Source organism: Serinus canaria, chromosome 1A (assembly GCF_022539315.1).
Source record: "Serinus canaria isolate serCan28SL12 chromosome 1A, serCan2020, whole genome shotgun sequence".
NCBI lineage: Eukaryota > Metazoa > Chordata > Aves > Passeriformes > Fringillidae > Serinus > Serinus canaria.
This window is the reverse complement of record NC_066314.1, coordinates 6,425,767-6,445,365: the sequence shown is the minus strand read 5'-3', so window position 1 is coordinate 6,445,365 and position 19,599 is coordinate 6,425,767. Positions and strand designations below refer to the sequence as shown.

The window sequence follows — 19,599 nt, the reverse complement described above, 5'->3', positions numbered from 1 at the left end:
GTGAAGATACTGTTCCCACTGTCCAACCTAAACCTGCCCTGGTGCAGCTTGAGGCCGTGTCCTCTCATCCTGTTGCCTGGAAGGTGAGCCTGACCCCCACCTGGCTGCACCCTCCTGTCAGGGAGTTGTAGAGACTGAAAAGGTCCCCCCTGAGCCTCCTTTTCTCCAGGCTGAGCCCCCCTCAGCTGCTCCTCTTCAGACTTGTGCTCCAGCCCCTTCCCCAGCCCCAATGCCCTCCTCTGGACACTCTGCAGCGCCACAATGCCCATCCTGAGCTGACAGGCCAGAACTGGGCACAGGATTCAAGTTGTGGCCACACTACTGCCCACAACAGAGGGAAGAATCACACCCCTGCTCCTGCTGGACACATTATTCCTGATCCAGTCTCTGGGTAAGCCCATTTGGCTGCAGAGTTGCCCGTGTCTGGGCAGAGTGGCCTCAAGAGGGGACACAGCAGGTGCCATCCTCATCTGGATAACCTAAACAATGTCAACACTTCTTTTACACCATCAGATTCAATCCTTGTTATTGTCACATGCAGTGGACAAAATTTGGTAGGTTGGTCAGTTTTTCTTTGGTACAACTGTAATTCTGTGAAAAATAGTTCTGAGGATGTACAAGCTCATTGCTGGACTGCAGTAATGACAGCAAAAAATAATCTTCCCTGCAGCATGAATAGATTTCAGTGTATTGTGGTTTTATTCTTTGCAGTTCCTTGCCCTTCCTGATGTGTATTATTAGACCTGCTCTTTTATCTTTCTATGAAGACCCATTTCACCTAATGCCCATGTTTTCCTGTTAGCACTCCTGTGTTATCATCCCTCTCTCTGAAACCTCCTCAGAGGATTCATTTTGATTTGACAAATGTTTAAGTTATTCCTTCTTCGGCCTTTCACATTGATTTTCTGTGTTTTCATTAAGGTTAATACTTTTCAGATGAAATCAGCTCTATTATTCTGTTAGTTTGCTTCTGGCCTAGTAGCATTTCCATCAGATTTTAATCATTGCAGAATCTGTAACCATCACAGATCCTATAATAAAACTGGATTCAGGGTAAAAAAAGCCTATAAATCCTACTGTCAAAAGGAACCAATTAAAAGCCCGTAAGAGATTGCATCTGCTGGGACTACTTGTAATGGATGAAGAAGGTTACAAGGAGGCTGATAAATACCTACTCACAACAGTCAGCTCTTGTGTTACCTGAAATTATGGATGAAGCTATAGATGAGCTATAACAGAAAATAAGAATCCAGAGTCTAAAAGTGATAATTAAAACAACAGTGACAACAAGCAAAGTAAAAAACTTACTCAAATTACAATGACAAAAAAGGGATTTTTCTCCTTTTTGTTGAGATAAAAACACCTGGGAGCATAAGAATAGAACTAATCCACTACAGTTGTTTCTACACAAGCTTTTCAGACATAGGAATTTGAAATCCTTTTCCAGTCTCCCACGTACTCAGAGGCACAGATAAATTTATAATTGTAATAGATTTATTTTGATACGTGAAAATCCACTATACTCTTTTTAAATTAGGTTACATCCATCTCAGTGCTTTCTACCACAATACTGTATAAGTTCAAAAGCTTGTATTATAATAAAGAAAAATTAAGACAACATCATAAAAATTAACAGTTCTATAAAACCAAGTGACTTGAGTACAGCAGGAGCTACATATATCAGACCTAGCTGATCTGTTTTAAACCATACCCACATCTGGCTAAAGCAAGAAGTTACATAAGCCATCAAAAATTTAACATCAGATTAGTATGGTCACAAGGGCAGCAATGAAATGGCCATCTGGAGAAAGATCAGGGTTCACTTCAAATTCTCGATGAGTACAGCACTATTCCATTTTGCTGAAAGCTTCTCAAACAGCTTTTTTCGTGTATTACTTTCCTGGTATATAGTATGTAAGAGATGAAGTATTTATAGGCTCACAGATATTTTATATAAATATATATATATATATATATTTGATCAGCAAATATCTCATCGCTCCTCTGACTTCAGTGATTCAGCCCTGTTCTGCAGAGTAGCCATAGAGCAGAGCACTTCAGGGGAATGTTCCTGAAAGGTTTCATAGCAGCAGACACACTGCAAGTTCTGTAGCACATCCATGTTGTTAATCTATGAAAACTCCTTCCCTAAATCAGATTACAACAAGATTAGTCACTCCAGGACATAGGAAGAGTTTTTACCCTTTTCCCATTGAATTAGCAAAGCAAACCTCTGAAAACCTCCTTCATAGGACATAAGAGCTGAGCATTATTTGAGCAAGAAGGAAAAAACCCCCAAGTGTTTGGCAGGTGAAATTCCAGAAGACAAAGAACTGGAAAGCATCACTCAATTAATGCAGTCCATAACGTGAATCTGCAGTGTGTCCAAATCAGGTAGGATTTCTTCACATTTAGGACATGAATAAATAGAAATATTCCGCTGCTCTGGCCAGTCTTGACTATTAGTTCCTGCAAGCAGAGAAGATAAATGATGAAATATTATATTACCCAGTTTTCCTCTCTGCAGAGAGATAACCACAGGGACGTTGTCTGCAGCCAAGCAAAGCTGCTTTAACCTGAACCTGACCCCGAGGGCTGGAGAAGGTGCCTGCAGTACCTCTTTGGACAAGGTGAGGTGAGCGCTCCCGATCCGGCATCCTGGCTCCGTGGCGACTCTGCATCTCTGCCAGAGAGGTTCTGTGGGTAATAAACAGGTCAAGGGCTCTGAAAACAGACTCCTGTCATCTGGTCATGCATTTAGTTCACAACTGCTGCTCAGAAACAGGGCCTAGAAATGCCACTGCTTTGTGAGATCATGCCAGAGGTCTGCTGAAATCAGGGTCATGCAACTGACACCAGCAGCAGGATTTGGGCAGCCACACACCTAGGGATCCAGGGCACCCTTCTCTGGAAAACTCCAAGGACTCTCAGCTGTTCAGGGAAAACTGCAAATTTGCTTTAAGTAGAAAAGCAAGTTCTACCATAAAAAGGACTCAGTGTGCAGTTAATGTGAAATGTAACTTGATTCAACTACCACAGTACTCGGAACTGTGTACTCACCGCTGCCTCCTGGAGAAGCAGCAGATATCCCTGACACACATGCAGATTAGCTGCAGAATCACAGCTAAAATTGAGGCCAAAACCCAAAGAAACTCACATGGATCAACAGGGAGAATTTACCAACCTTGCATCATCTGAAATGAAAACTTACTAAGGCACCCAACTAAGAACTAACACACTTTACAGAGATTCTACCAGAAAATTGAGAAGTGAGTCAATTAATTTTTTTTTTCTCCTTTTCAATTCAAATTAAGCAAGAAATGTCTGCAAAGTTATTTGCCTTTCTACTGAGATGCTCACAAAGACAATGTTGGTCAACACCAGTACACAGAGTAACGGGACAGTGCAAAGGCAGTTCAGCCAAAGTCTGTTCTCACCGGCCAAGGTCTTCAAAGTTTTGCTGCTCTTTTAGTAGGTATGCCAGCTGGACAGCCAACTGCTCCTTCTCCTCATGGATCTTCTCTCTTGCTGCCCTCTCAGCATGAAAATCAGAACAATAAACCTCCATCTGATCAGAGAAATGAAATCAAGCTGAAAATCTGTAACTTTGACTGAACTGTATATTACATGTCAAAATCACAAATCTGTATCATAATCTGCATCTACTCAAAACACTGCAAAGCTAAGACCTGCACTTCTCCCAAGGTGAGGAAGCCTAATGCTTTCTGGACTCTGCAAAAGATACTCTGAGTGTCTTACCTGGGACACAGGTATTGCCTCTGCTGTACAGAGGCAGAAAGGAGGCACAGACAAGCAGTGAGGAGGTGACTTGACTGATGACACTGACATATCTGTGGCTCAGATAGTGGAACCAGGCCAAGATGCCAGTTCTGCGCCTTGAATGTGAGGCAAACCCTTTTTAATCACTTAACAAATGCTGGTTTGAGTAAAATCATTCCTAAAACATATGCAGTGATTCTTAAGCCAGTGGTTCTAAATACACATCTACTCTCAACTTCTGTTTGTTGTGCCAGACTCCAGCATACACAGTTCCTCCTACTCTACAGAGCCCTAGAATACAGTGGGTAAAGGCTCTGCAGGTATCTTGGCTGACAAGCCAAGTCAAGCCAAGGAAGGGGTGTTATGCTTTGAAGCTGAGAAAACCTATTCAGCATTCCAGAGTTTCTGAATATGGGACTCCTGGTTTCTGAATATTGGGTGGGGGAAGTAGCCAGTTTGTGTAGAAGAGCTGATACCTGAGCACGGAGCACAGACATAGTTTCAAGATCCTCCTCTTGCTTAGCAATTGTCTGCTTCATTTCATCTATCTGGAGCTGCTTTGCAGCAAGGGCTTGTTCTGCCAACTCCACCTTTGCTGTCAGTTGTTCCACCAAAGCTTTATCTACTCTGTCCAGCTGCGAAGAAGAACTGTGATTATGAGATGAACTCCAAATATGACCCTCCTCAAAGTAAAAGTTTGCTTCTTACTCCTCCTGTCCTTGGTAAAGGTACCCATTTTGGTCACCAAAGGAACTTGGACTAAGACAGTAGTGGTGACTGATATTTTACCTTAAGGATTAGTTTTGAGCTTTCAAGCTACATTGTATCAAGTTAAAAGACAACCCCCTAGTGGACACTGTAAAAGACGTTTTCCCAGTTTCTGAAATTACATAGAACAGTATGGCACTTCCATGGTGATTCAGTTCCTAACAAGACCTCACTGTGGCAGGCATTCTATTTAAGAATACAAAAATGTTTAGAGATTTACCTTCCCACATTTTTATAAATGATGCTGCAGGAACACTGATGTATCTATCACTTCTGTGTGAGGACTGGACTCTGTGCTGCACTGCACTGCAGATTAGACCCTACCCAGAAAACACCATGGAAGTACTGATGTGTGGATAAAGTTTTCTGTAACTGACAGCACAGGATCTATGTTTATCAGAGCACTGCTGCTATGTTGCATGTAATTATGTAGAAGGGATGACAGTTGTTTCCTGCCCAAATCTGATCCTAAAGATGTTCTCCCATCCCTACCCCCTCACCCCTAATTAATTATGATTTCTTCTTGTGATGATTTTACCTCTTTGAGTTTCATTTCATCAATTTGTTTCTTTGCCTCAGTGAGTTCTGGAAGGAGTTTGCTATATGAATCCTGGAGGTTATTGTATCTTGTCCTGTTTATGACAAGAAAAGAGATGAAAATTTAAAACAAATATTTGAAATCTAAGTAACGTTAGAACTTTAAAAAAAGCCACTACCAGCTCCTTGCTAATCACTGTGCACTTCTGGTGAGAAAAAGTCATGCCCCATGTTTCAACATCTCTCTTCCAATGAGTTGTGTGCTGCTCTATCCATGGATTGAGTGCAAACCAATGTCCTTATTGATAATCCGCATTTCATATTGAAGAATCCACCACTCAGGTTTTTTTTACATGAAGCTCACAAATTCTGTTCAATGTAACACCCTTCTTAGAATCCAAGTCTTGACTCAGACTTCAGGTGAAGGAGAATTTATCAGAATAACCAGCAACAGACTCTGAAGACAATGAGCAGCTTCTGCAGCAGCTGAAGATGTGTCCTTCAGGAAGCTCAGCCTCTCTGAACAGCTTGGACTGACATTTTCACACTCCTTACACGGACTGCACATGAAAGGGAGCAGGGAGCCAAAGCAAACAGCCTCTCTTTACCTCAGCCTGACCACACACTTGACTCGTGCAAACATATTGTAGGGATTGCAGACCTCTTCATTAATGTCACTTTCCCAGCACTGTCACCACCTGACTTGTCCCTGCCCTCCAAGATGTGTCCGCATTTACCCCTGCTAGTCAGCGGCACAGCTGTTGTCACTTCTCTGCTTCCTCTTGTATGTTACACGCAGCTCTATTCCACCTTGCACTTTATGATTAAAGGAAGATACAAGTCAGAGTTGACAGCTCAAGTATTCCTACGTGAGGGGCTCAGTAGAGGAAAGAATACAGACTTCTATTTCATAATCTACAAACACAGCATAGTTCAAAGGGTACAGGACACAAAAGTAGTATTTCAGATTCAATTTCCCTTTGGCTGGGTTCCCTTGGATTTCTCTTCTTCGCTGACAATACCTTCTTGGAATACAAAGCCAAGTCATACTCACTTTTCTTCATGTGTCTTGGCTTGTTCCAGCTTGACCTCTGCCTGCATGCTCTCCACCTGAAGTTCCAGCTTCTTGATGGTGTATATCAGCTGCTGCTTCTCCTCCAATTCTGATGCAGCAGCCAAGCTTTTTCTTTCCAGTACCTGGCACCTGATAGAAAAGAAAAAAAGGTTGATCTCTTCTGTTCACCCTCTCCTGATGGATTTTTTCCCACAAGGTATATAGCAAAAAGAGTATTTGTATGGTTCACTTTAAAGGCTTATTTTGATGAAAAACAGGGAAAGAAAAATCAGTCTATACACAACCATCAGAAAACAAAGCTATAGAAACCAACATTTATTTTCTTACTATTATGAATCTCAAAGAACTGGAATTTGACAGAAAACTAAGCAAAAAAAATGAAGGTCTTGTAACTACTTTTATAACCTACACAATTTTCTTCAAAAGCCCAGACAGCTCATGTGAAAAGGTTATAACCAAGTCCCCTGGCTTTTTCCCCCTAAAGCCAGAATAGGCATTGATTATGTGAAAGAGAAAACATAAAATATTTTTCTTTACATCATGAAGGGTTACAACCCAAATCTTATAATTCAAGGCACTGAGGTTCTATTTGCAGAACTAGGTTGGCAGCTCAGATTTTCTGACAATTGCTGTATTTCTGCACTTCACCACTTACAAAGAACAAGCACTCTTTAAAAGCACTTCTATGAAACAGTTATTTAAGTTGATATTTGTAGAGATGGTGAGTTTCCCAAGATGGGAGTTATCATACAAGTATGTACTGGGTGTCATGACAGAACTTTTGCTCTTCTGAGCCTTACTTTTCTTGAAGCTTCTTCTGAATCAATTCTGCTTCTTTTAACTTCTCATGGGCTTCCTGAAGCTCTTTAAACAGAGCACAAACTTGCAGATTCAGGGCTTCTACTTCACTGCCAACCTTTTAGAGAAAAAAAAAAAAAGAAAATTACATATGGACAATTCAAGATAGTAAAGTTACAGGCTAAGAAAGATAGGCAGCTTTCTCTAGAGTGAGACTTCCTACTTAAGTTAGTTTGCACAGTTACAGTCTATACTCAGTAATAAGGCCTCATGTACAAGGCTTCACAATTATTCCACGCTGCAGCCCACATTGTTCCACTAAAGATTTACATTTTACCACAGAGGTAGGTAACATGAGCTCTGCTGACAGGAGCCTCTGAAGAAACACAACAGTGTACATGGAAACAGCTGCCAGCACAAGCACAAGTGCTGACCTCAATGTCCACTTCAATGAAGAGTGTTGGGCCCAGGCTGTAATTCAGGCAAAGTGGAGATAAGAGCACTGGAAAACATTAATTAACTGAGACATCATCTGCTTTCCCTAGGAAGGGCATCTCTTGGCCTGACTGCAGACTGGTCTTGTTTAACCAACCCAGCCCTGCCCTAAAATACTTCTCCCGACCTTCAGAAGGGCACAGGTCTCCAGCAGGTCCCATAGCATATTTCCAAGTCTCATGCAGCCCTTCAGAAACTCACACACCTCACATACAAGCACTCTTAGCTGCCTGTATTATGCAGCTGCACTAAACCAGCATGGACCTCCAAGCCTATGGGGTTGCACTCTCACGTCACACAGAAGCTTACAGCTGCAGGCACAGAAGTTTAAGCATCTGGAGTTGAATGCCAACCCCAGCACTCTTTCAAATCTTAATTGAGAACATCAGGACTAAGTTTCTGCCTGGAACTGCGTCTCAATCCAAAATAGTTATGCCCCACCATTGTAATCCCACTAAAATCATGAACAAACCTAAAGCAGGTGCCATATGAGCTCTATATTTAAAGTCTGTTTTACAGTATGCTGTCACTGGATTCTGATCCAAAAGCTGACCTAGGCAGCAGTAAGGAAATTCACACAGTCTAGATGATTTCTGGAGGTAGAAATCATTGTATTTGTCTCTGCCTACTCAGCATGGCCAGGGCAATGTGGTATAACTGCAGTTAAGCCAAGCCCCCTGAATACTCGGTCCCCAATCCCACCCCTTTGCAGTAGCTGGTGTAATGTGGAACCACCTCTAAGATACATCAAAGTTCGCTTCCATTACCTGTACGGGACAATTGCCCTTTGCTCCCTCAGTGCAAGTGGAAATCTAGACCCTGAGGTTGGTGACCTCAACAAGTCAACTCTATGTTGTTATATCCTGACTAAGGACAGGAACTTACAGCTTCTGAACTCTCTTCTTCCTGTTCAGTTTGTGTCCCTCTCTCCAGGCAGTTTCTGCTCTCCTTCTCCAGCTTTGACAGTCTGGAAAAGAGAAGGGGCCAATAATGATGGATTTGGCTTATGCTTCAGGTGAGATTGTGACTATACAAGGATCTCATGCAAGTGATGACTCTCTTTGTAACATGAAAGCCACCAAAAAAAAAAAAAAAAAAAATTACAAGGCAGAATGGAAAGCACAGACATACAGGAAGACCTGCACAATCATGGGAGTTCTTGAAGAACACAGGACACTGTGTACATTTAATTAAAATGGATGTATAAGTCTGCAGGTATGATGAAGACCATGACATTCAGTCCAAAGGGACTGATCTTTGGTACAGTCCAAAACTGCCAACACTCTGGAAACAGATCTTTCTGTTCACTGAATCCAGTGATTAATATTGTCTCTGTTTTCCTGTGGTATTTTCAGGGGCTGAGGTTTCTAAGAATTGTTTGGTTATGGCTCATTACCTCTTCTAGGAAGACCACATAGAAGCAATTCCTGTGACACTAACCTTTCATAGTAGATAATGTCTTACTCTGTTTCTCTGAAGTGCAGATCTGGAACTGCTTGGGGAATTGGCCACTCCTGAACAGTTGTGCTGATTTACACCCACAGAACTGAGCTGAGACAGACCTTCATACAGGTCTCACTGTGAAAACTCTCTCTTAGGAAAGTTTGGAATTAAACTTATTTTAGACATTTCTAAGGAGCTTTTGCAAGCTCACACACTGCTAAATGTAGCCTGCCAGTATCACAAAGAGAACTATAATCCTGTTTTAGACATAGTGATTTGGTTAAGGCTGCACACAGAGATGATTCATCCAAAGCCAAATAACTATGGAGGAGTGAATGGAGAGAACAGCCTCAACTAGTCATCCTATCTTTCTGAATAACCCAAGGATAGTTCAAACCCAAGAGGAAATTGGTAATGCGCCTTGATCTGTGGCACTTAAGAAAATGAAAATAAAATCCCTTGAAAGAGAACTGTGGTTTATCCCTATACGGATAACCACAAAATGTTATTACAACTGAGTGCTCAGGAAATTCCACAGATCACACTGATATTTCAGCTTGTTGCTGATCATTCAGAAGCTTGGTAACTGCAGCAGCCCTGAAAGAAAACAGCTCCAAATGTTACAGTGCACCTACTTCATACCTCTCTCTGTGATCCTGCAGCTCCTCCTCAAGCTTTTCCCTCTTCTGAGTTTCATTTCTAAGGCTGCAGAGCAGCTGGCTCACAGTGAGCTCCTCAGACTCCAAATTCTTCGATTCATCTGCAGATTTGCTCCTGCTTCAAACCAAACCAGATGTAAATAACAACAGCTACCCCCTTAGCAGCACACTCCCTTAACCCTAATGCTGGAATCCAGTCTGAGAGGCCACCAATTCACACAGTGCTGGAAACCAGTGCTCTGAGCAAAGGGTTCATTCCCAATTCCCAAAAACCAAGACCAATAGCCACAGCCCCTGTGAGTGCAAATGAAGGACACAGGCAGTCCCCTTCCAGCTGAGGGAACAATTTAGCACTTAGGCAAGGGAAGCAAAAGCAGTCATGGCAATACAAAACCCAGTGCACTTATTCTGATCTATTTTGCAGCCCTTTCTGCAAAGTGCTGCTGTGCATTCCTACAAACGACTTTCTCACAATAAAGCAGGGAACATTTCTTATCTCTGCCTTGCTCCTTTATGGAAAAGAAAGCGTATCGCCCTAAAAATGGTGATCAGAAATCACTTTCTTGTTCAGAAAAAAATCTCTTTAACACTTTACCCTCCTCACATTCTATAGCTCTTTTCAAAATTGTATTTTGCTACTGCAAATTGAACCAGAACAAATACAAAGCTAAAAAAAAATAGGATAAGTGATAAAATACTGTGTTCCATTATATTCATTTTTATGGCCATCTAAACAGAAAGTCAAAATCCCCAAACTGTATGGATGACTGGCAAGTTAGACTGTATATTTCAGAGTCTCAGCTGTAAAACAGCATGTGTTAAAAATTCTGCTTTTGTAGTTCAGAAAAGAAAGCAAAGCAGAGTCTTCTGTGTGCTTCTGAGAGCTAGAAACCTCTGGTGAGCAAAATTCAATACCCAAAAGACAGTGTTCAGCCAGGATATTTTAAGTAAATAACTTTTATCAGGGGATTTTTAGTGCAGTTCTACCCTTACAGAAATAAATCCATCCTGAGTGGATCACATTTCATTGAACCTGTTAACAGCACCCGTCTAAAGTTTCAGCACTGGACAAAGACACGTGGTGACAGTGGAAATATTTTAAGAGGTACGTATGCCCCCTGTTCTTGTAGATATGGCCCAGATTCTCCTCCAAAGGTAAGCAAGTTCACAGGGAATGTCTTCTCATAATCAGTGCTCTCACAAGCCATGAACAAGCTTAATACTTGCAGCTTGGTCTGTGGTCAGCAACTCTTTCAGTTTTGTCCACAACTGTAACACCCTTTTTTTTTCCTTCTTTTTCTTCCTTCGACTTCTTATCTGCATGCTGAGGGACAAGTTTCTCTGATATTACACTGAAGCACTGCTCTCCCTTGCAGTGACATAGGAGTGACAACATGGAGCACAGCTTTCTGGCCTGCTATGTCCTTAGCATTTTCTGTATCCTTCCCTTTTAAAAGCAAAGGCACAAAGTAAATAAGAGTTCAGCCAAAACCATCTAGCTATAAACTGGGCAGTATCCAAAATGGAAAGTTGAACGGTATCAGATGTCTATGTCCACGAGGAGTAAAGGTTCAGCCAGGGGCAAGAAAGTCCCTTGTGTCCTGGAGCTGATGTAAAGATCAAAATTTGAGAAGTAACCTGAACAGAATGCTGCTACCTTAAACCCAATAACCTGAAAAGTGAAGACTGTATTGCACTGTGTGTCTACCCCATCATGATACACTTCATACCAACCACAGTCCAACAGGGTCAGATCTGAAAGACTACAAGACCTCTGACTCTTACCAACACCAGTATAATTGGGTAGAGGACAGATACTCTATTAGATGGTCTCCAATTATTAAGGGGGAAGAAGTCCCTGCAGCCTCTTTGTCTTTTCTGTTTGGCCTCCTTTAAAAGACTGAAGAGTTGGCAAGTCAGAATGCACTCCCTCTTGTCAGCTAGTAAAAATTGGAAGGAAAAATGCCAGAGAGCTGAGGGTCTTACTGCATGCTAGGAGGTAGAGCTACTGCAATGGAGGGGTGCAAAGCCAAAGAAAAAGAGGATTTTCTAGTGTATTCCTCATAGAAAGAAATTCCCTTACATTGAAAACAAAACCCAAGGCAGAAGTCTGAATGACACATATCACACAAGAACCTACGTACATGTAGACAGCAACATCACTGGGCATTTCACCACTATTCTCTTGATGTTCCTTTGCAGTTCTATTTATTTCCCCTTCCTAGGAGAGAAAAAAACACTATTAGCTCAGTATTTTATCTAAGCAGAACAGCAGGACTTTATTTATTTGAGTTAAGGAATGAAGAAAACCAGGGAGAATTGCTATTATGGCAACACAAATAAATAAAAAAACTCCCACAGATAATCTTTATGTTTGGAAATTCTTAATTTAAATACTTCACATGCCTTTCTCTGTATCTCTTCCAGCTTGATTAGAGAATAGGAAAAACAATGAGATTTGCCCCTCTCCATTCATCAGCAACTTCCACAGCCACTCCTCCCCTTGAAGATGACTGGGCACACAGCAAGACAATGGCACTGCAGTTGATTTTCAATATAAGCCTAGAGATCACTGTCCAGCCTCCTAAAAGAACCACTCTTCTTTCCCACTACAAACCCCACTCCTTGACAAACTCCCCACTCCTACAAACCACACTTTGTAGCCCAAAGGAGAATCCTTCTAGCAAATAAAAAGGAGAATGCACCCCTATGTTTTCTCTGACAACTCCAAACAAATTTTAATTACATTTTTAAAATTTCTTGTTGCACATCTACTTTCCAGAGGGAGGATATGGGGAATAGAGGGGTAGGAGAGGCCTGTATTATCATACTTCAGTTTGCCTGTGAAGATTTTCCAGATACAAGAACAGCAAAAAAAGTACATTATTTTGCCTCTAGAGAATACTCTCTATAGTTTAGAACTTAAGTTTTGTTTGCCTGCATCTCTATTTATCTGTCAGTAGGAAGTAAGCCCCATTTTCAAAAGAAAATACCCCACTGATGCATAGGTGTTGCCCCTTAACAAAAGATAGTACTGATGTTCCCAGAAATTTCAACTAAGACAAGACTTAACATTTTTAACTGGTGCAACAGAGGCTATCTATGAAATTAATTTACTTAGAGCTTTAGAGTGGAAGGACAAAAACTAATTCCAAGTCCTTTAAGACACAAGTGCTGTACTGCAGGTAATCTAGCAATGACAGAAAGACTCAAAGAATGACAGAATTATTTAGCCTGGCACCTGGTTGCAGGTTACTGTGCTCCTGTTGTTCCCTTTACTTACATTCATCCCAATCTCCACAAAGGAATCCTCTGCTGAGATGTTCAGCTTGACCTGCAGCTCTGAAATGATGGCGAGCAGATCTGCCTTCTCGGCCTGGAGCCGATGCACCTGGGACTTCAGCTGCCTCACTTCCTTCTCAGGAGCCACGCAGCCCTCCTGGGATAAACACACCCTGCATTAGCCAACCAACAAGGAACAGCAGCCAACGAGCACACAGCCTGAACATAACAGTGTCCTACATCCCTTCTCTTCTGTTCAGGCTTGTCTGAAAATCCCAAAGGACAGACCCCTAAAGTATGTTCTGGTTCACTCAACAGCAAGAAGTCTAAACTGTGAAACCAAGTAAATCAAACACTGGGCATCCCACTGCTGGAAAATATGGGACTGGTTCTCTGAATGCACACATAATATGAATGTAAATTTTTGCCTGTGTCTATGCCTTTTGCTACCACACACAGTGTCAGCCAACCTCCAGAATTTTTGCACTTTTTCACCCATATCCCTATTCCTCTTCTCCCAAATCTAACCAAGATCCAAAGAAGAAAATACCAGTGGGCAGAGAATTTTCCCACACACTCCATTCTTAGCCTTTCCCCACTTTCTAGCTTCTTTGTACCCCATTTCCATGTATAAATCTTCCCAATTCCTTGACTTTCATACAAAGTCCTAGATTCCTTCCGCAAATTCTCTGTTCCTCAGAGATTCTCCCCAAACTTCCCTCCTTCCAATCACAATCATCTCCTTTGCCTTCTGCCTTCTTCCTTTCTCTAGGTTACTCAAAACCCTCTCTTAAGCTTCTGCATAACCAGCAACTCATTTTTCCTTCTCTTTAAATGCTGCTCCCCATCATGAAACTTCTCCCTGTGAGTTTGTTTCTTCCTTATTTTGTAATCTGAGCTTCCACCTCCTGATAATGCCTTTAGTACACCACATACCATCAATGCAACTTCTGAACAATTCCTGAAGTCTGAATTACATTCTAAGACATGATTATGCCAAATCTCCAAATTATCTCTGTGTTGACAGTGTCTCCCATCCCTCAATACCACTCTGCCCTTCTGACCTGCTGCTGCCTCTCTGATTTTGTGCTTATACTATAAGAGGATGCATTTAGAGTCAGTTCCAGGGAATGAAAGAGATTTTAGATTTCTCAAGCAGACTGGAAAACTCTGCCAACAGCATACCTCAGGCATTCAAAGTACAAGAAGCTCTACAACAGATAGAAAGATTATAAACCCCCTGTTTCCCCTTAAAAAAAAAACCCCAGATTTATGTAATTCTGAACATTTTAATCCTGAAATCCTGAATTTTCTTGACAATCTGAAACACAGCTTTCAGTCTCTAAAAACCGTGTAAGTAATACTTACACAATCACACTATTTAAACATTATTTTCTTCCCCCTTGCATCTTCTGACCTTTTGGCCAATTTTGATTTACATGCTGAAACATTTCTTACAGAGTTCTATCAAACAGTCAGGAGGAAAGGAGAGTCTACTAGTGACTCTGTTGAGAAAAAGGTTAATACACTCATCTTTCATCAGACAACAGAGAATCCACATGGGTCTTGGAGGTACCAGACAACAGAACTCATCAGTTTGTCTCTGTATGAACTTCTTAATTAACTTTTCACATGACCATTTGGGACACAAAGCAGGTTTTGTTTTGATCAGCTTTGCCCACAGATGCCTTCAGTACCACCTGCAAAATGTTGCCTGGCTACTGTGCAACCACCTGCAACATTAGAAATTATGTGTAACAGAGCCAAAGGCAGGACACAGAGAGAAAGCTCAGTCAGACTCAAATGGAGCAGCAGAAGCACAGATCTAATTTGACCTCAGTAAAAGAACTTTCAGAAAAGAAGACTGATATAATAAAAATAGATGGCACGTAATTTATTTATTTTTTGCTTATTTACATGTCAACTTCTCCCTGGAAACATGCTCTTGGAAACACAATACAAAAAGCAATTAAATGATTGTGAGGACAGATAATCTAACAAATAAAGGGAAGGATAAAGTAAAGAGATATACAAGAATAAATGAAAAATTAGCAAGAAATGTAAGTTCTTATTTATTATGTAAAAAAGCTTGATTATTATTGTTTACTAAATGCTAACAAAAAACGTAAATTATCTCAGGTGTGCCATAACTTTCTGTTACTACACTCTGAAAGGCCTGACTTTATCAAGTAAGTCTGGTGAAGACCATTTCTTAGAGCTAAGGATAAAAATGGAGATATTAACAAATCTCCAAACCCTCGCAGTGTGATGAATCCTAGAATCATAGAAGGGACTGAATGCTCCAGAGTTTCAATTCAAATCTAACCAATTCCTTATTTACCATTTCAGCTCCTTCTTCTCTTTCCTTTAAGCTCTGAAGTTGCTGCTGTAGCTGTTCATTTTCAATGCACTTGGCCTGCAAGCACTGCTTTGCCTCCTTAAACTTTAACTCATAAAATTCTCGCTCTTCTTTCTGCTTCTCTCTCCAGGTGGAAAGTTCCTCATATCGGTCCTTCATAGCTTGGTTGTGCAACTTCATGGCCTCTAAATGGCAGCCAGAGAGAAGACATTGAATCACATCAATACTCTGTCCATGAAACAGCAGATTTCCACTACACTGAGCTCAGCATTCTTCAGCATCAAATGGGTTGGCAATAATTGGGTATGAAATACGAGCCTCTGTCTGGCATACCTTAAATACCAAAACTAAACTTATCATAGTCCCTTAGCACTATAATAAACAGTTTAAATCCACTGCTGAGATCACATGCCCACACTCACCGACTTCTTGATTTTTTCCTAAACCAAGAAGCCAGAAGAATTGCTCACAAAAGATACGTGGTATCTTGCTGTGTGTGGTATTTACATGATCAGCCCAAACCAAACTGCTCAACTGAGCTTCAGATACTACTGAGACTCAGCAGGGAAAACATCCTAGACTGGTGAACGACTGCATGGAAACAGATCCTATCAAATCAAATGTCTCAAATATGACCAACAACGCTGTCCCCAACATTTGGTTAAGATTTGATTACAAGTATTGAAAAAATATACTAAACAACTTACAGCCAAGTCAGTTCCCTGTAAGTAACAAAGTCAGTATGTGACAATATCAGTCTTGCAAAATGCTTACAAGATTTTTAGGCAGAGTCAGTGAAATTATTTTAAACATATTATTTTTTTAAAGCAAGTAACTCAAAGCTGGTTGCTTAAAAATCCTTTATACTTGTACTTTCCAGTAACTTCCATTATGTCCTGATGTAATATGATAAACTGCCCATGAATTCTTCAGGTTATGGAAAAAAATATAGTCTGGAGAATGATTCTGCAAGTTATGAGTTACAGCAGCTGTAAATATTTCCCAAAACATTACCTTATATAAGACCTTTTAGCAAAATACCATACGAACTTCCACAAACAACTTTCTTGCTAGATTCCCATGAGACAGAAAAGCTGGACCACATCCAAAGACAATTCAGGAAGAATTTAAACACCAGTGTAAAATCACAATACAGGAGATATGTGACTTCATGCTCTGCTGTCAACAGTGAGATACTTCTGTCTTTTACAAAGAAAATTCTCAGATCCCCCAGGTTTTGCTCTAACCATTTACAGGAAGAAATAACTGACACCTAAATTCCAGATCCAGAAGTAAATGTATCTCACACGAAGGACTCAAATAATTAGGAATTTTCAGGGAAGGCTACTGGTTTCTCCCAGAGGTACCCTGCCATAGCCACCACTTTTTGAAGTATGGGAGGTACAGTACCCATCCCTCCTAACGCAGCTTTGGCAAAATATTTGTAATGGATCAAACAGTTCTACAATACAAATCAAAAAAATCTTTTTGGGGTTGATGAGCAAATAGCACATCATAGGAAGAGATTTTTCATGTCACCCTCTAAAATACACAGTGCTTATATATAAAACTCAAGAGCAAGTAAGTCACCCTTACGTTGGGCTGTTCTCCCCCTAATCTACCACACCAATTCAATTTGATGTGTGCTACCAAATATCCTACTAATGTGTATTATCAAACTGGCACTGACACTTGCAGAGTTGTTTATACAGCAAATGCTGCCCAGCAAGGGCAGACAAGCACAGAATTCATACTCATAGCACAAAACAAACCCTTCAGAAGAGAAGGGTTTGAGCCCCCTCAGGGCTCTTTCATTTCAAGACCAGCTCACTTGTGCATTCACCTTTTAACTCATTGTTCTCAGTGATTAGTTCTTTCATCTGTTGCACCATCTCTTCCGGGGTGTAGGTATTAAGGGCTGGGGCTGCCATGCTGTCCACTCCGTTTTCCATTTTACTCTTGGAATGCTCTCCATTTTCAGCAGGACGGCCCTTCGACTTGTTGGACATCTCTAAAACAGCTGTTACAAGGTTTGCCAAGAGCAAACTTTCAATTTCTTGCCCAATTATAAAGAAAGCATTACCACACACTCATTTTATTAACAAATTCAAGCCACACGCCTTGTCACAGCATACAGGCACCTTCAATCCCTCCTAACCCCGCTACACCAGGGTATCCGGGAGTTAATCCCCCATGGACCTAAAACACACCACCCCCAAGACGTCTTTCGGGATAACCAACCCTTCCTCAGGAGCCCATTTCTCTGGGATGAAACGAGACTCCCGACTCTCCACTCCTTCCCATCCCTAACAGCACCCGGGCCCCGCCGCCCTCCCGGCCCTGTCGGCGCCCCGGCGCCGCTTTTCACGCCGAGAGCCCGTTTCCGCTGATTTTTAACTTTCATTTTCGCTTTCCCGTCCCCACTTCCCCTTCTCCTGCATACCCCACTGCGGTGCTGGGGAGGATGCGGCACCTGCACCCGCCGCTGCCCAGGCACGGCCGCTCCGTCCCTGGGCCAGACCGGCCCTCGGGAGCCGCAAAAAGGCGTTTCCCCGCCTTGCCCTTCCTTCCCGCAGGCCCACCCCGGATCCGCCGAGTCACCGGGCGAGCCCGGCCATGGCGACCGCCACCCTCCGCTCTGGACTGGCCTCAGGGACCTCGTCCCCACTCACCCCTCACGGCGCGCCCATGGCCGCTCAGCTGACGGACGGCCTGCCCGCCCTCCCCCGCCGTCCCCGCCCCCGCCTCCGCCTCCGCGGGGACTTCCCAGCCCCGCGCCTCCCGCACGCTGCGTTCGCTTCCTGCTCGCTTTCCCGGCTGCAGCCCTGAGGGCCGCCGGCCCAGCGAGGCGGGAGCCAAGTCCTTCATGGAGCTGCGAGGTGGCGTGGGGAGCACTGCCCCTCAGGGGGAAAATTCCTGCGGGTCGATGAATATGGAAAAGACCTCTGAGATCTTCGAGTCCAATTTATGACTGAGCACCGCCTTGTCAACCAGGCAATGGCACTGACTGCCACTTCCAGACTTCCCTTTACGGTCACCTTCAGGGGCGCTGACTCCACCACCTCCCCAGGCAGCCCGTTTCAATGTCGAATCACCCTTTACGTGAAGAATTTCCTCCCAATGTTCAGCCTAAACCTTCCCTGGAACCAGCTTGAGGCCATGTCCTCTAATCCTGTCGCTGATTTCGTGGGGGCAGAGCCCTACTCCTCCCCGGCTGCACCCTCCTGTCAGGGATTTGTGGAGAGCGATAAGGTCACTCGAGAGCTTCCTTTTCTCCAGGATAAACAAACCCAGCTCCCGCAGCTGCTCCTCACAGGACTCATGCTCCAAACCCTTCCCCAGCTCCATTGCCCTTCCGTGAACCTCTCGAGCACCTCAGAGTCCCTCCTAAACGGAGGGTCCCAGAACTGAGCACAGCACTCGAGCTGTGGCCGCACCCTTGCCCAGTACAAGAGGCGGCAGTGGCTTCTGCCGTGAGGTAAAAGACAGGATCGAGAGGTGAACAAAAGGGAGCGTTATTGCACAGGACATTTTAGTGATTTTTGCCACAGGATCGAATCAATTAGGAAGGGCTTTGCCATGCTGTGGGGATATAGTCCATTAGTAGTCTAACAATGTGGTTGGAAGCCTTTAAATGGCAGATTGCAGGGATGGGGTTAGCTGGGGTCATTCACCCTGCACTGTCCCAGTGCTTTGTGACTATGCTTAGCAGGATGTGGGGCTGGGAGTGCCTCCACTTCCAGTTCTAAAGTAATAAAGCCAAACAGGACATTTTGGTTCTTTCGTTTACAGTGTGAAAAACTGCGGCCGTTGCAGCTAAAATGTCAGTTTCCAATGTAAAGAATACCAATCTTTCATTAAATAGCCCCCATGGCTCAAAAATAAACTCTTTTGATTTGAAAATGCTGCTTTGCCATGTCCTAGGAGTTGTGAACTGCCTGTTGTCTAATAAAATCGTGCCCTTTCATGGGCTGGTCTCCCCAGCTGCTGTCCAAGTGCCACAGCCAGGGATTTTCCAGGATGAAGGAGAGAAGTAAGGTGCCCGTTGGATGTTTGAATGGTGGACCCTGGCAGGGAGGAGTCCTTTTACAGGTTCAGCATTTAAACAGGGTACAGCTTAAGATCTCCCAAGAAATAAAGCCAGCAAACATTTGGGACCACGTGCATGGTGCAAAGAACAGGTCTGATAGCAGATTTATGCATGCTGAGTCCATAATCCGTGTGCTTTTTGCTTATACTAGTAATGAACAGAATCTGTCTCCTTGATGGTAGAATGAGATCTTCTCTGTGGAAGAGAATATGATTTTGGAATTGCTGTTGGCTCCCATCACTGCATCTGTGGCTGGATGTTAGACTGGAGTGTATGGGAGTTAGAGGGGCAACAAAGAAACCTTCTGAGAGAC

General features: G+C 42.8%; 1 protein-coding gene across 3 annotated transcripts; it reads right to left on the bottom strand.

Annotated features, from left to right (window-relative positions):
* Positions 1-1,472: 1,472 nt before the first annotated feature.
* OPTN (optineurin) lies at positions 1,473-17,939 on the bottom strand. 3 transcript variants are annotated; one of them, XM_030238236.2, is made up of 14 exons: positions 17,869-17,939; positions 17,040-17,216; positions 15,179-15,381; positions 12,839-12,994; positions 11,700-11,776; positions 9,539-9,673; positions 8,339-8,420; positions 6,961-7,076; positions 6,140-6,289; positions 5,087-5,180; positions 4,257-4,415; positions 3,438-3,568; positions 2,618-2,697; positions 1,473-2,469 (listed from the first exon to the last, which is right to left on the bottom strand). In XM_030238236.2, exons 2-14 carry the CDS (start codon positions 17,203-17,205, stop codon positions 2,348-2,350), a joined length of 1,671 nt encoding a protein of 556 aa, XP_030094096.2. In that variant the 5' UTR covers positions 17,206-17,216; positions 17,869-17,939; the 3' UTR covers positions 1,473-2,347. The 3 variants fall into 3 exon arrangements, with proteins under 3 accessions (XP_030094096.2, XP_009085138.2, XP_050843962.1); XM_009086890.4 differs by lacking the exon at positions 17,869-17,939 and adding an exon at positions 17,640-17,783; XM_050988005.1 differs by lacking the exon at positions 17,869-17,939 and adding an exon at positions 17,640-17,783 and having other exon boundaries at positions 9,539-9,670.
* Positions 17,940-19,599: the final 1,660 nt, after the last annotated feature.

Excerpts from the sequence above, each read along its gene's own strand:
- OPTN (XM_030238236.2), bottom strand. The coding sequence starts at position 17,205 with ATGTCCAACAAGTCGAAGGGCCGTCCTGCTGAAAATGGAGAGCATTCC. Across the intron at positions 9,674-11,699 it reads AGTGATGTTGCTGTCTACAT|CAGGAGCAAATCTGCAGATG; the intron begins GTACGTAGGTTC and ends TTTGGTTTGAAG. Across the intron at positions 6,290-6,960 it reads CAGAAGAAGCTTCAAGAAAA|GTGCCAGGTACTGGAAAGAA; the intron begins GTAAGGCTCAGA and ends CTTTTCTATCAG.